Source organism: Ictalurus furcatus, chromosome 24 (genome assembly GCF_023375685.1).
Source record: "Ictalurus furcatus strain D&B chromosome 24, Billie_1.0, whole genome shotgun sequence".
NCBI classification, from domain to species: Eukaryota; Metazoa; Chordata; class Actinopteri; order Siluriformes; family Ictaluridae; genus Ictalurus; species Ictalurus furcatus.
In genome coordinates this window covers 490,001-500,000 of record NC_071278.1, presented here as the reverse complement: position 1 = coordinate 500,000, position 10,000 = coordinate 490,001, and the positions used below count along the sequence as shown (strand labels likewise).

The following is a 10,000-nucleotide window of genomic DNA, read 5'->3' as shown; positions in this document are numbered from 1 at the left end:
TGCAGGGACCGAGTGTGTGATCTGCAGGCACCGAGTGTGTGATCCTGCAGGGACCGAGTGTGTGATCTGCAGGCACCGAGTGTGTGATCTGCAGGCACCGAGTGTGTGATCCTGCAGGGACCGAGTGTGTGATCTGCAGGCACCAAGTGTGTGATCCTGCAGGGACCGAGTGTGTGATCTGCAGGGACCGAGTGTGTACGCTTATAGAGTTAAAGTCACGTCCACTAATCAGATTTATTACGTAATTATCTAAAAATGACTGAGGGTTTTGGGGTGTTTAAACTTTTGCACAGTATGATATTTAGAGACGGAGAGAGAGTGAGTGAGTGTGTGTTTGGGGAACTGACTCACCCACAGGCCAGGTATCGGTCGTCTTTAGACACAGCGAGAGACGTCGCAGTCACACAGCCGTCATCTGCAAACCTGTTCACACACTTACTGCTCCTCACATCCCAGATATACACCTCCCCCTCCTCTGAAACACACACACAGTTACTTTCATATAAACACACTCACACACACACACACACACACACACTCACACACACACACTCACAGATGATGATGTACCTGAGTTGGTGAAGATTTTACTGCTGTCCGAGTTAAACGCTGCTGCACACACATTGCCATTAACTTTCATACTGCGCACCACCTCCCTCGTCTAAAACACACACACACACACACACACACACACACACACATACACACACACAAATGGAGAGAAAGACACACAGACATATACAGAGAGAGAGAGAAGTGAGAATAGTGTTGTGTGTGTGTGTGTGTGTGCTGATGTGATTGTGTTTAAATGCTGAGCTGAGAGAAGAACACACTCCTGTACCTTCATGGTCATGAGGTGGAGGAACCCTGAGGAACCGGTGAGGAGCAGGAACTGTCCATCAGGAGACACTTCGAACTCCTTCACTCTCTGCTCAGTGAGACCTGCAGGAGGAACAGGGGAGAGAAATGAATGACCGAGCACTTCAGAGTGAACTCTCTCTCACACGTCTCCTGCTCTTCTGGTGGAACATAAAGCAGAGACATGTTGAAGAGAGATGGTGTCTCATGCACTGTCTATGCTCTGACCTCTGACCCTGGGCACAGGGATGATCTTCCCCTCCATCATGTCGTAGATGTAGAAGAGTTTGTTCCACATGCCTGTGGCCACCACCTGCTCTCCGTCTGCGCTGAAACACGCCTTATTCACCGGGAATTTCTCCAAGTGGATGCTCTGGATCTTGGGATTGGTCTTACCGTCCACCTGAGAGGAGAGAGAGAGGACAGAAGCTCCTGATGTGTATCTGTGTGAGCTTATACTCCGCACTGCAGCCTCCTGATTACGGTCATTCATTAACATCAGCACAGAGGCTGTAATTCATGCTCGGTCCACTAGAGGACGCTGTGCACCTGGAAGAGGGAGATGGTGTGATCCAGGCCGGCGGTGAGGACCACCTGAGCAGACGTGTGGAACTGCACCGAGGTCAGGAGACCTTGACCCGGGTTAGCGTTGTTAGCATTCAGACATTTCTTTAACTGCAGAGAGAGAAACACAACAACATGTCTGAGCTCAGGGTGCTGAGATGACATCATCAGAAAGCGCCAGCCAATCAGACACACTCAGCCATGGAGAGACTCTTCATTTATTTATATTACACACACACACACACACACACACACCTTAATAATGCCTTTAGGGAGAGCTTCAGAGGCAGCAACATAATTCCCCGTCCTCTTCAGCAACTCATCATCATCATCTTCATCCTCCTCCTCATCATCATCATCACCTGAGTGACAAATAAACACACAATGTAAGAAGGTGCGTGTGGTTTCAAACAATTCTTCAAAATGATTCAGAATCACCTGAGAGATAAGGATAGAGTAGAAACGTGTGTGTCGTTTAAATGATTCTTTAAAATGATTCAGAATCATCCAGGAGAGAAACTGCAGTGGAAGTGGTGTGTGTGTCTGTTCAGTTTAAATGCTTCTTCTGAATGATTCAGAATCTTCTGAGAGAAAAATAAAGAGACTGAAGTGGGAATGTGTGTGTGCGTTAAAGTGATCCTTCAAAATGATTCCGAGTCACATCCTGAAGACGAATCAGTACCTTTCCTCTTGCTTTTCTTCACGGTGGTCTCGGCCCAGGATGGGACTCCGCCCATCGCCTTCTGGAACCTAACAAAGGTGAGACAAGTGAGTGTGGATATAACCTGTCTCTGTGCAATGAGTGTGTGTGTGTGTGCGTGCGTGCGTGCGTGAGAGAGTCTCACTGCTCTTTGAGGCGCTGCTGCAGACTGTGTTTGGACATGGAGGCCTCTGCGTCACTCCGGACGAAGTCCTTACGGAAACGATGCGTCATGTCCACGCTGTAGAGAGACACGGTACAGATATTACTACACCTGAGAGTCTAAACGCTGCGTCTAAACCAGTCAGACATGCCGTGTGTTTTGTGCATGAATTCAGAGCTGATAAACTGGACCAGAGCACCGAGCTGTAGCGCTGCACAAATATCCACGAGATCTGAGGGAAAATAAACGCTGGACGCGACACACAAAAGTTTTAAACTCGTCATTTATATAATTATCGAAACGTTTAGCTAGTGCCGGCTCTGTGCATACACTCAGTAACGGTTTCTTTACGTTTTCATCCCTGTAATTCTGACCAGTAAATGAAAGAGGATTTCCGAGGATGATTTCATCCCCAAGAATCGATTCACACACTCTGAACTTTACAGTACACGCTCAAGCTTTACAGAAATATTTGATTGAGCGCACACGTCTCTGTATTAGTTTGAACGTAACAGGTGGTGTGACCTTTGACCCGCAGACTGAGCACTTACTCTTCCTCCACCTCATCATCCTCATCCTCCCACACGGCTTTCCTCTCTGTGGGAGGATGAAGCCTCGCCTCGTTCTCCGTCTCCGAGTCACTGGTGTCCTCATCCTCCTTCTCATCATCACCGTGCTGATCTCACACACACACACACACACACACACACAATCAATCAATCAATCACAATGTTTTAATTCATAAACGAGCTAGAAGTCACAGGAATGTAACTAGTAGTTGTTGAAGAACGTGTTTCCGGTGTTAAACTGACCTGTAAGCGCTCCAGCAGTTCCTCCTCAGCTCCGAACACCAGCTCCTCCAGCAACTTCACAGACTCATCTTCTTCTCCTAAAGCCTTCAGCTCCTCGGCGTGTTTCCTCCTCTTCTTCTGTTCCTCACGTGCAGCTTCTACAGGAGCGCCTCCTTCCTCTAACCGCGGCCTTTTCACTTTATCACGCGCTTTTCCCCCCTCCATCACTCACCGATTAATCACCAACTAACCTTTTATTAATATTATTAACACACACATTAACTTTAACCACGAAACTACACACAACACTCAGCATGCGCCATGTTTTCCACCGTGCCTGGATTGACGTCCGGTTTGGTGCCCCACGACCCCGGAAGTTTTTTCTCTCTCCCCCCCCTTTTTCCGGTTTGTACTATAAAAGTCTCTGACCTTCAAAGTTTCAAACCAGTGCTTTTTTCCGCCTGCGAGAATTACACCTCAATTTATTTTAAGTGAAAAGCATGTAGAGATGCGTTTCTGATAAAAAAAGTTTCATCACCTTAGTAAAATATGTAATATATAAATGTAGAATATTAAAAACTCCTGAGTGAGTGTATATTTGGGGGAAAATATTTAAATAGTTATGCTCGGAGGACAAATTGGATACTAGTACGAAAGTAAAAAAACAACAACAAAATAATTTTAGTGAATGTTAACTAATTGTAAAACAATGACTGATGTTTTAGTGATCAAGTGCGACTTCAGAAAAAAAAATATTAATAAAAAATATTATAAAGTCGCAGGAAAAGACTAAAAAAATCAGCGTCGTCGCGCTACTTGCATCTGCCAATCAAATCACGCCTTGACCAATCAAGAACGCAAACGTCCAGCTCTTCAACTAAACCCCGCCCACTTTATCGGCCCTTACTATATAAACACCCTGAGCGCTCAGCTACTTCTCGCTCGTTTCCTTTCCAGCTCGGAGTGTCTCTCTGTCCCGGTCTCTCACCGCATAGGTGTGTACAGTTAATCTTAATTATTGGGTCGTTTTACTGCATTTCTCTCGTTTTTTTAAACAATTCATCCCGGCACTTCAGCTACAGCTTAAACTGCGCGAGCTTTTTTTCTTCTTTTTTTTCTTTTTCTAAGCGTTAACTCCCAAGTTGTAGCTAATTATCGGAAGCTAAATCAGTCACAAATTAACTGATGCTTATATTATTTGTTCCTGAAAACATTCTGTATCAGCTCGTTTTCAATGCTTGGTCTATAATATGGGTTTAAGAGCTGGTGATGCTAAGCTAACTGGAGTAGCGCCTCGGGAAGCGGTGTTTCTGACAGGACCTGTGGGCTACACGGAATCGCACGAGCTGCGGAATGAGCGCTGGCCATCGTCTGGAGATCTGGAAATCTCGCGAGAATTTACGTGAACTTTAAAATGGCGTCGCTTAAACGTGCAGCGTAGACCTCACTGCTTTACTATAAAAATTATATAAATAAATAAATAGCTTTATGTATATAAAAAAAAATCTGAACATCAGTGTCGGGACATGCCGAACATAAGGATTGTTTCCCGTTAAAAGTATAAGGTTTATTTTTTTTTTGTTTAAAAAACCTTTAGTAGGAAGAAATTATCTTAACATTCGCGTAGTTTTTTCCTCTTTCCCCTCACACGGTGCTTCGTCTTTGGCTCGATCCCAGATCTCTGTACTCCACTATAGATGTGCACTACATGGGGTGATGAGATCATAAACCTCAGATCCATTTCCCTGCTCAGCTCAGCGTGCTGTATATAAACACTGTGTGTGTGTGTGTGTGTGTGTGTGTGTGTGTGTGTGATTAGAGCATTGTGTAGTTTATATAAAATCCTTATATGGTCATCTAGTGTATAAAGTCGTCTGTCTCTGCACTATATTTACTCATCCTATAGTGTGTGTATGTGTGTAAATGCTGATGAACTACATACAGTTTAAATGGTCATTCTCAGGTTTAATGTTGTATAACTAAATACTTGTCAAATGTAAATACAAGTATTTACAGGGGAAAATCAAAAGCAAGCAATAGTTGTAATAAATCCAGTGCTGGCCAAATCCCAGAGGTCTCCATCTCCCTGTAAAGCTGCACTACATGGGGAATGTTATTAAGCAGCTGGTGCTGATGGACTATGCTGTAACAGCTTTATTACAGTTATCACTGAGGTTTCTTAAACGTGTAACTTGGTGTGTGTGTTCAGTGTCATGGCTGCCAAGGCTGAACGCACCTTCATCGCCATCAAACCTGACGGAGTTCAGCGAGGACTCGTTGGTGACATCATCAAACGCTTCGAGCAGAAAGGCTTCCGCCTCGTCGCTCTCAAGTTCCTTCAGGTGAGTGTGTTTGCATGATGCGCTCACACTCTGCCCCTTCCTTACTCCAGCCTGTCTGACTCTGTGATGTGGTCTGGCATTGACGGGGGAAACACTAACCGCTCCACCACACACTTTCACTGGGGTTAGTCAGTGCAGGACTACTGGTGGAGTGAACATGCTAATCATTAGCCTGTGTGCTAACAGCTAGCACATGTAATCACAAGATTCTATTCCTCTTTTACTGCAGCAGCTTGTCTACAACTTCAGCTTAAAGAGTGACATGTACTTTTTATCTGTTTATAGTTACAGAAACAAGTTACTTCCTGTTGTCACTTGTGTTGTAGCAGCTATAAACACTCGCTCCCTCACCAGCCTTCTCCCTCTTCTTTATTTTCTCTAAGTTAATACATTAAACATGCAGCTTCTCATTTTTCAGAGAAACTGCAAAGAAGCATAAACTCTGTCCTTAAGGTGTCTGAAACTGTGTGTGTGTGTAACGCAGGCGTCTGAGGATCTGTTGAAGCAGCACTACATTGACCTGAAGGACCGCCCCTTCTACCCTGGCCTCGTCAAATACATGAGCTCCGGACCTGTTGTTGCCATGGTGAGGGAGTTCACCTGTAATGCACAGCAGTGTCTTATAGATTAGCACAGGATAATGCTAACCGTGTGTATGTGTGTGAGGTATGGGAGGGTCTGAACGTGGTGAAGACGGGTCGTGTGATGCTGGGAGAGACGAACCCGGCCGACTCCAAGCCCGGCACCATCAGAGGAGACTTCTGTATCGAAGTGGGCAGGTGAGGTAACTGGCTTGTGGGGTGGGGGCCAGGTGAGGTAACTGGCTTGTGGGGCGGGGGCCAGGTGAGAAGTTTAGATATTTGCTACAACAGGAAGTAGAGTTCTAAATTCAATGTTTAGTGTTCATGATGCAGTATTATGCATAATGCATTGTGGGGCATCCAATAGGTTTATAAATGGAGCATGAATAACTTCACTCTGAACTTTGTGTGTGTGTGTGTGTGTGTGTACAGGAACATCATCCACGGTAGTGACTCTGTAGAAAGTGCCAATAAAGAGATCTCCCTGTGGTTTAAACCTGAGGAGCTGGTCTCCTTCAAGAGCTGCGCTTTCAGCTGGATCTACGAGTAAAGTGGACCATACCATCTCCCTCCATCTCCATTTGGTTCAGTCTGAACTCACATCTGTTCCCTTTCAACTCTGTACCTTTTGAGTTTATAACTGGCGCATTTAATAAAGTCTTCGTGAAAGTGTTCTCATCTGTGTGTGTCTCCCCTTCACCGTGTACACTACACACACCGCATTCACATACTGATATTTATATGCCCTTATTGCAGGGGGTGTGGCCATGCTTGTTAATGAATAGGTATGGAACATGTGGGAGGCACTCCAAAATATCCCTCGACCCCTCGGGTTCACTGGTGTGCTTTCCCCCCCCCCCCCCCGGTGGAGGGTGTAGAGAGGAGAACCCTGTGTGCTGGAGGGACTGAAAGTAAAGCAGATGAAGTTATAAATATGAAGTTTGGGGAAAGAATACAGCAGGGTTAGGGGAAGTGGAGTAGAGAAGGAAGAAAGGATGGGGAAGAAATGTTGAAAAATTAATTAAAGAACAGGAAGTAGGCAAAGAATAACAGAATAAAGTGTAAAGGGGGAAAAGTTGCTTACATATACCTTTTTTGGAACATTTACTGTATAAACTTCAGATTCATATCCTTATTTAAATGTACACCGTTTAGTTTTATGTCACAGGAGCTTTTAATATGAGCACAGGACAGAAACATGAACACAGGCATGGGCACGTGCGTACACACACACACACACCGAGGTCACAGGGGATGTTGTTAGAGGGAAAATTAATTTTATTTCCTGTGTGTGTTTCTGCTGATCTAACACCACCGAAGCAGCATACATGAAAACATTCTTTTATTAAAAACTATTTATTAATAAAACAATTGAAACATGGAAGAAAAATTAAAGAAGATTAAAGAAAGGTAAGAAGATAAAAAGGGGGAAAGCAGGATAAGGAAGAAGAAGAGGATAAAGGAAGGAGTGATAGAATATAACGCTTTTGTCGCCATCTTGTGGAAATCTGAAGTGTGACGCTTTCCACCTGATACTCTTCATTCTGAGTAGAGTCCGAGTGTACATTCTGTAGCATGAGGTCTCTTAGGTACTAAACTACCTGTCTATACACATTTTACATCCTGACATACAGTTGGAACATCTGGAACATCTGGCTCTCCAGCCTGACTGTGCTCACAGTGATGTTAGTCTTGAAGGTGTTTTCCTGTTGTGCAGCTTGGACATGGAAATTAAATGAGATATTTATATGCGTTGATGAATTTAACGGCATCATAAAGAATGTGGAGAAGGAGGCGTGTGATTGTTTTTCATCAGAGGCCTCTGTGTGTGTGTGTGTGTGTGTGTGTGTGTGTGTGTTTTCTGTGTGGATTTGTGCACATCATGCTGTATATGTTGTGTTTAAATGTAGTTGTGAGTTTCCGTGGCTTGGCCCGTTCTCTCAGTGGGACTTTATGGTAAAATAAAGATAAATAAGATGCTGTTTTATTCATTTTATATCAAGCAAATTCATAATGAAACTAGAAAGATATTTATTTTGTTTTGATATGCGAGTATGAGGTGTGTGTGTACTGATGGACACTGATGTCTTCATAACAATCCAAAAATTTACACAAAAACTGGAAAAAGAGCTGTTTTCATGTTTTTAGCACCATGTGGTCATTTTACAATAAATAAATAAACGGTAATGTGTATTTACCATGTTAGGTTAGGAAGTTAGGTAGAGATTAGAGTTAGGGGGAGATTAGAGTCAGGGGGAGATTAGAGTCAGGGGGAGATTAGAGTTAGGGAGAGATTAGAGTCAGGGGGAGATTAGAGTCAAGGAGAGATTAGAGTCAGGGGGAGATTAGAGTTAGGGAGAGATTAGAGTTAGGGAGAGATTAGAGTCAGGGGGAGATTAGAGTCAGGGGGAGATTAGAGTTAGGGAGAGATTAGAGTTAGGGAGAGATTAGAGTCAGGGAGAGATTAGAGTTAGGGAGAGATTAGAGTCAGGGGGAGATTAGAGTTAGGGAGAGATTAGAGTCAGGGAGAGATTAGAGTTAGGGGGAGATTAGAGTCAGGGAGAGATTAGAGTTAGGGGGAGATTAGAGTTAGGAGAGATTAGAGTCAGGGAGAGATTAGAGTCAGGGGGAGATTAGAGTCAGGGAGAGATTAGAGTCAGGGGGAGATTAGAGTCAGGGAGAGATTAGAGTTAGGAGAGATTAGAGTCAGGGAGAGATTAGAGTCAGGGGGAGATTAGAGTCAGGGGGAGATTAGAGTTAGGGGGAGATTAGAGTTAGGGGGAGATTAGAGTTAGGGAGAGATTAGAGTTAGGAGAGATTAGAGTCAGGGAGAGATTAGAGTCAGGGGGAGATTAGAGTCAGGGGGAGATTAGAGTTAGGGGGAGATTAGAGTTAGGGGGAGATTAGAGTTAGGGAGAGATTAGAGTCAGGGAGAGATTAGAGTCAGGGAGTGACGTTACAGAAATAAACTTGTGCAGAAGCGCTGGCGTTCTTTCTCTGTGTTCGGTGATGAGATAATGAATTAATCCTTTTGTTCTGAATGAATCTTTATCAAAGACAAAAAAATAAAATGTAGAAAGTAGTGAAGGTTTGTTTTTATAGATGCAGAAACACATAACTTCAATATTCTTTAAAAAAATGTTATTAATTAAAAACAATTATGTTCATTGTTTTAGAAAAAGTTACAGAATGGAGGAGAAGAATGTGTGGCAGGAAACACACACACACACACACACACACACACACACACACACTGTGTGTTAACGTGCAAACCTTGAGTGTGAAATGTAACTGAAGCTACAGTGAAAAAGTGTGAACTCGTGGCTCTGAAGAACATCAGACTGATCAAGACTTCATGAGGAGGAACCAGAGAGGAGCAGGAGGTTGTAGATCTCAGCAGTAAGAGCTGAAGGAGAACAGGAACAGGAGTGTGTACCTACAGTTCCAGGTGTGGTTGAAGTTCTACCCAGAGTTAAAGTGATGTCCACTGACTGTTTATTTATTTATAAATACATCTGACTCGTCCGTTCTTTAACATGAAAAAAGAAACCTTCCAGTGGGTCACGGAGCAGGTCCGAGGAGAACGTGAGAATGTTCTCCACCTGCTGAGGATGCGGTCCTCAAAAGTTTTTCCTTCCTGAGCTCCATCTTGGACAGTTTATCTCCTGCTGTTCTTCCTCGGCTTCCTCACTGAGTTATTATTAAATAATAATAATAATAATAATAATAATAATAATAATAACAACAACAACAATAATAATAATAATAATAACAATAACAATAATAATAATAATAATAATAATAACAATAATAATAATAATAATAATAATAATAATGTAATAAACCAAAAATGAGTTTGGATTATTTTCTCTGCTGTGAGGAAGTTTAGTCAGGCCTGTGGTCATTTGTGCAGCTTAATGCGTGTGTGTGTGTGTGTGCGCGTGTGTGTATGTATGTGTGTGTGTGTGTGTGTGTGTGTGTGTGTGTGTGTGTTACAGTAT

The 10,000-nt window shown here is 43.4% G+C and overlaps 2 protein-coding genes and 1 non-coding gene across 4 annotated transcripts in view; 2 read left to right on the top strand and 1 right to left on the bottom strand.

Moving 5' to 3' along the window:
• utp18 (UTP18 small subunit processome component) overlaps positions 1 to 3,852 on the bottom strand; it is an 8,366-nt gene extending 4,514 nt beyond the window's left edge. The window contains exons 1-10 of one of the 2 annotated variants that reach the window (XM_053613556.1): positions 3,098 to 3,852; positions 2,837 to 2,961; positions 2,268 to 2,363; positions 2,104 to 2,172; positions 1,678 to 1,777; positions 1,408 to 1,533; positions 1,087 to 1,261; positions 842 to 942; positions 571 to 661; positions 352 to 475 (exon numbers count right to left, since the gene is read on the bottom strand). In XM_053613556.1, the coding sequence (XP_053469531.1) occupies positions 352 to 475; positions 571 to 661; positions 842 to 942; positions 1,087 to 1,261; positions 1,408 to 1,533; positions 1,678 to 1,777; positions 2,104 to 2,172; positions 2,268 to 2,363; positions 2,837 to 2,961; positions 3,098 to 3,301 (1,211 nt within the window). In that variant the 5' untranslated portion in view covers positions 3,302 to 3,852. Of the gene's footprint in view, positions 1 to 351; positions 476 to 570; positions 662 to 841; positions 943 to 1,086; positions 1,262 to 1,407; positions 1,534 to 1,677; positions 1,785 to 2,103; positions 2,173 to 2,267; positions 2,364 to 2,836; positions 2,962 to 3,097 lie in introns of both variants that reach the window. The other variant, XM_053613554.1, reaches the window with a different exon arrangement.
• Positions 3,853 to 3,968: 116 nt separating this feature from the next.
• LOC128600844 (nucleoside diphosphate kinase B) lies at positions 3,969 to 6,673 on the top strand. Its single transcript, XM_053613558.1, has 5 exons — positions 3,969 to 4,071; positions 5,286 to 5,418; positions 5,903 to 6,004; positions 6,085 to 6,197; positions 6,432 to 6,673. The coding sequence occupies exons 2-5, from the start codon at positions 5,290 to 5,292 to the stop codon at positions 6,547 to 6,549; spliced, it is 462 nt and encodes a 153-aa protein (XP_053469533.1). The 5' UTR covers positions 3,969 to 4,071; positions 5,286 to 5,289; the 3' UTR covers positions 6,550 to 6,673.
• Positions 5,449 to 5,578, top strand: LOC128600849 (small nucleolar RNA SNORA49). The gene has a single exon (XR_008384613.1). It is a non-coding gene; the product is annotated as a small nucleolar RNA SNORA49 (small nucleolar RNA).
• Positions 6,674 to 10,000: the final 3,327 nt, after the last annotated feature.

What these genes read in the sequence shown, in the direction of transcription:
- LOC128600844 (XM_053613558.1), top strand. Translation starts at nt 5,290, where the DNA reads ATGGCTGCCAAGGCTGAACGCACCTTCATCGCCATCAAACCTGACGGA. An exon ending in CCGGACCTGTTGTTGCCATG is followed by an intron (nt 6,005 to 6,084) that starts GTGAGGGAGTTC and finishes TATGTGTGTGAG; the next exon opens with GTATGGGAGGGTCTGAACGT. An exon ending in TTCTGTATCGAAGTGGGCAG is followed by an intron (nt 6,198 to 6,431) that starts GTGAGGTAACTG and finishes GTGTGTGTACAG; the next exon opens with GAACATCATCCACGGTAGTG.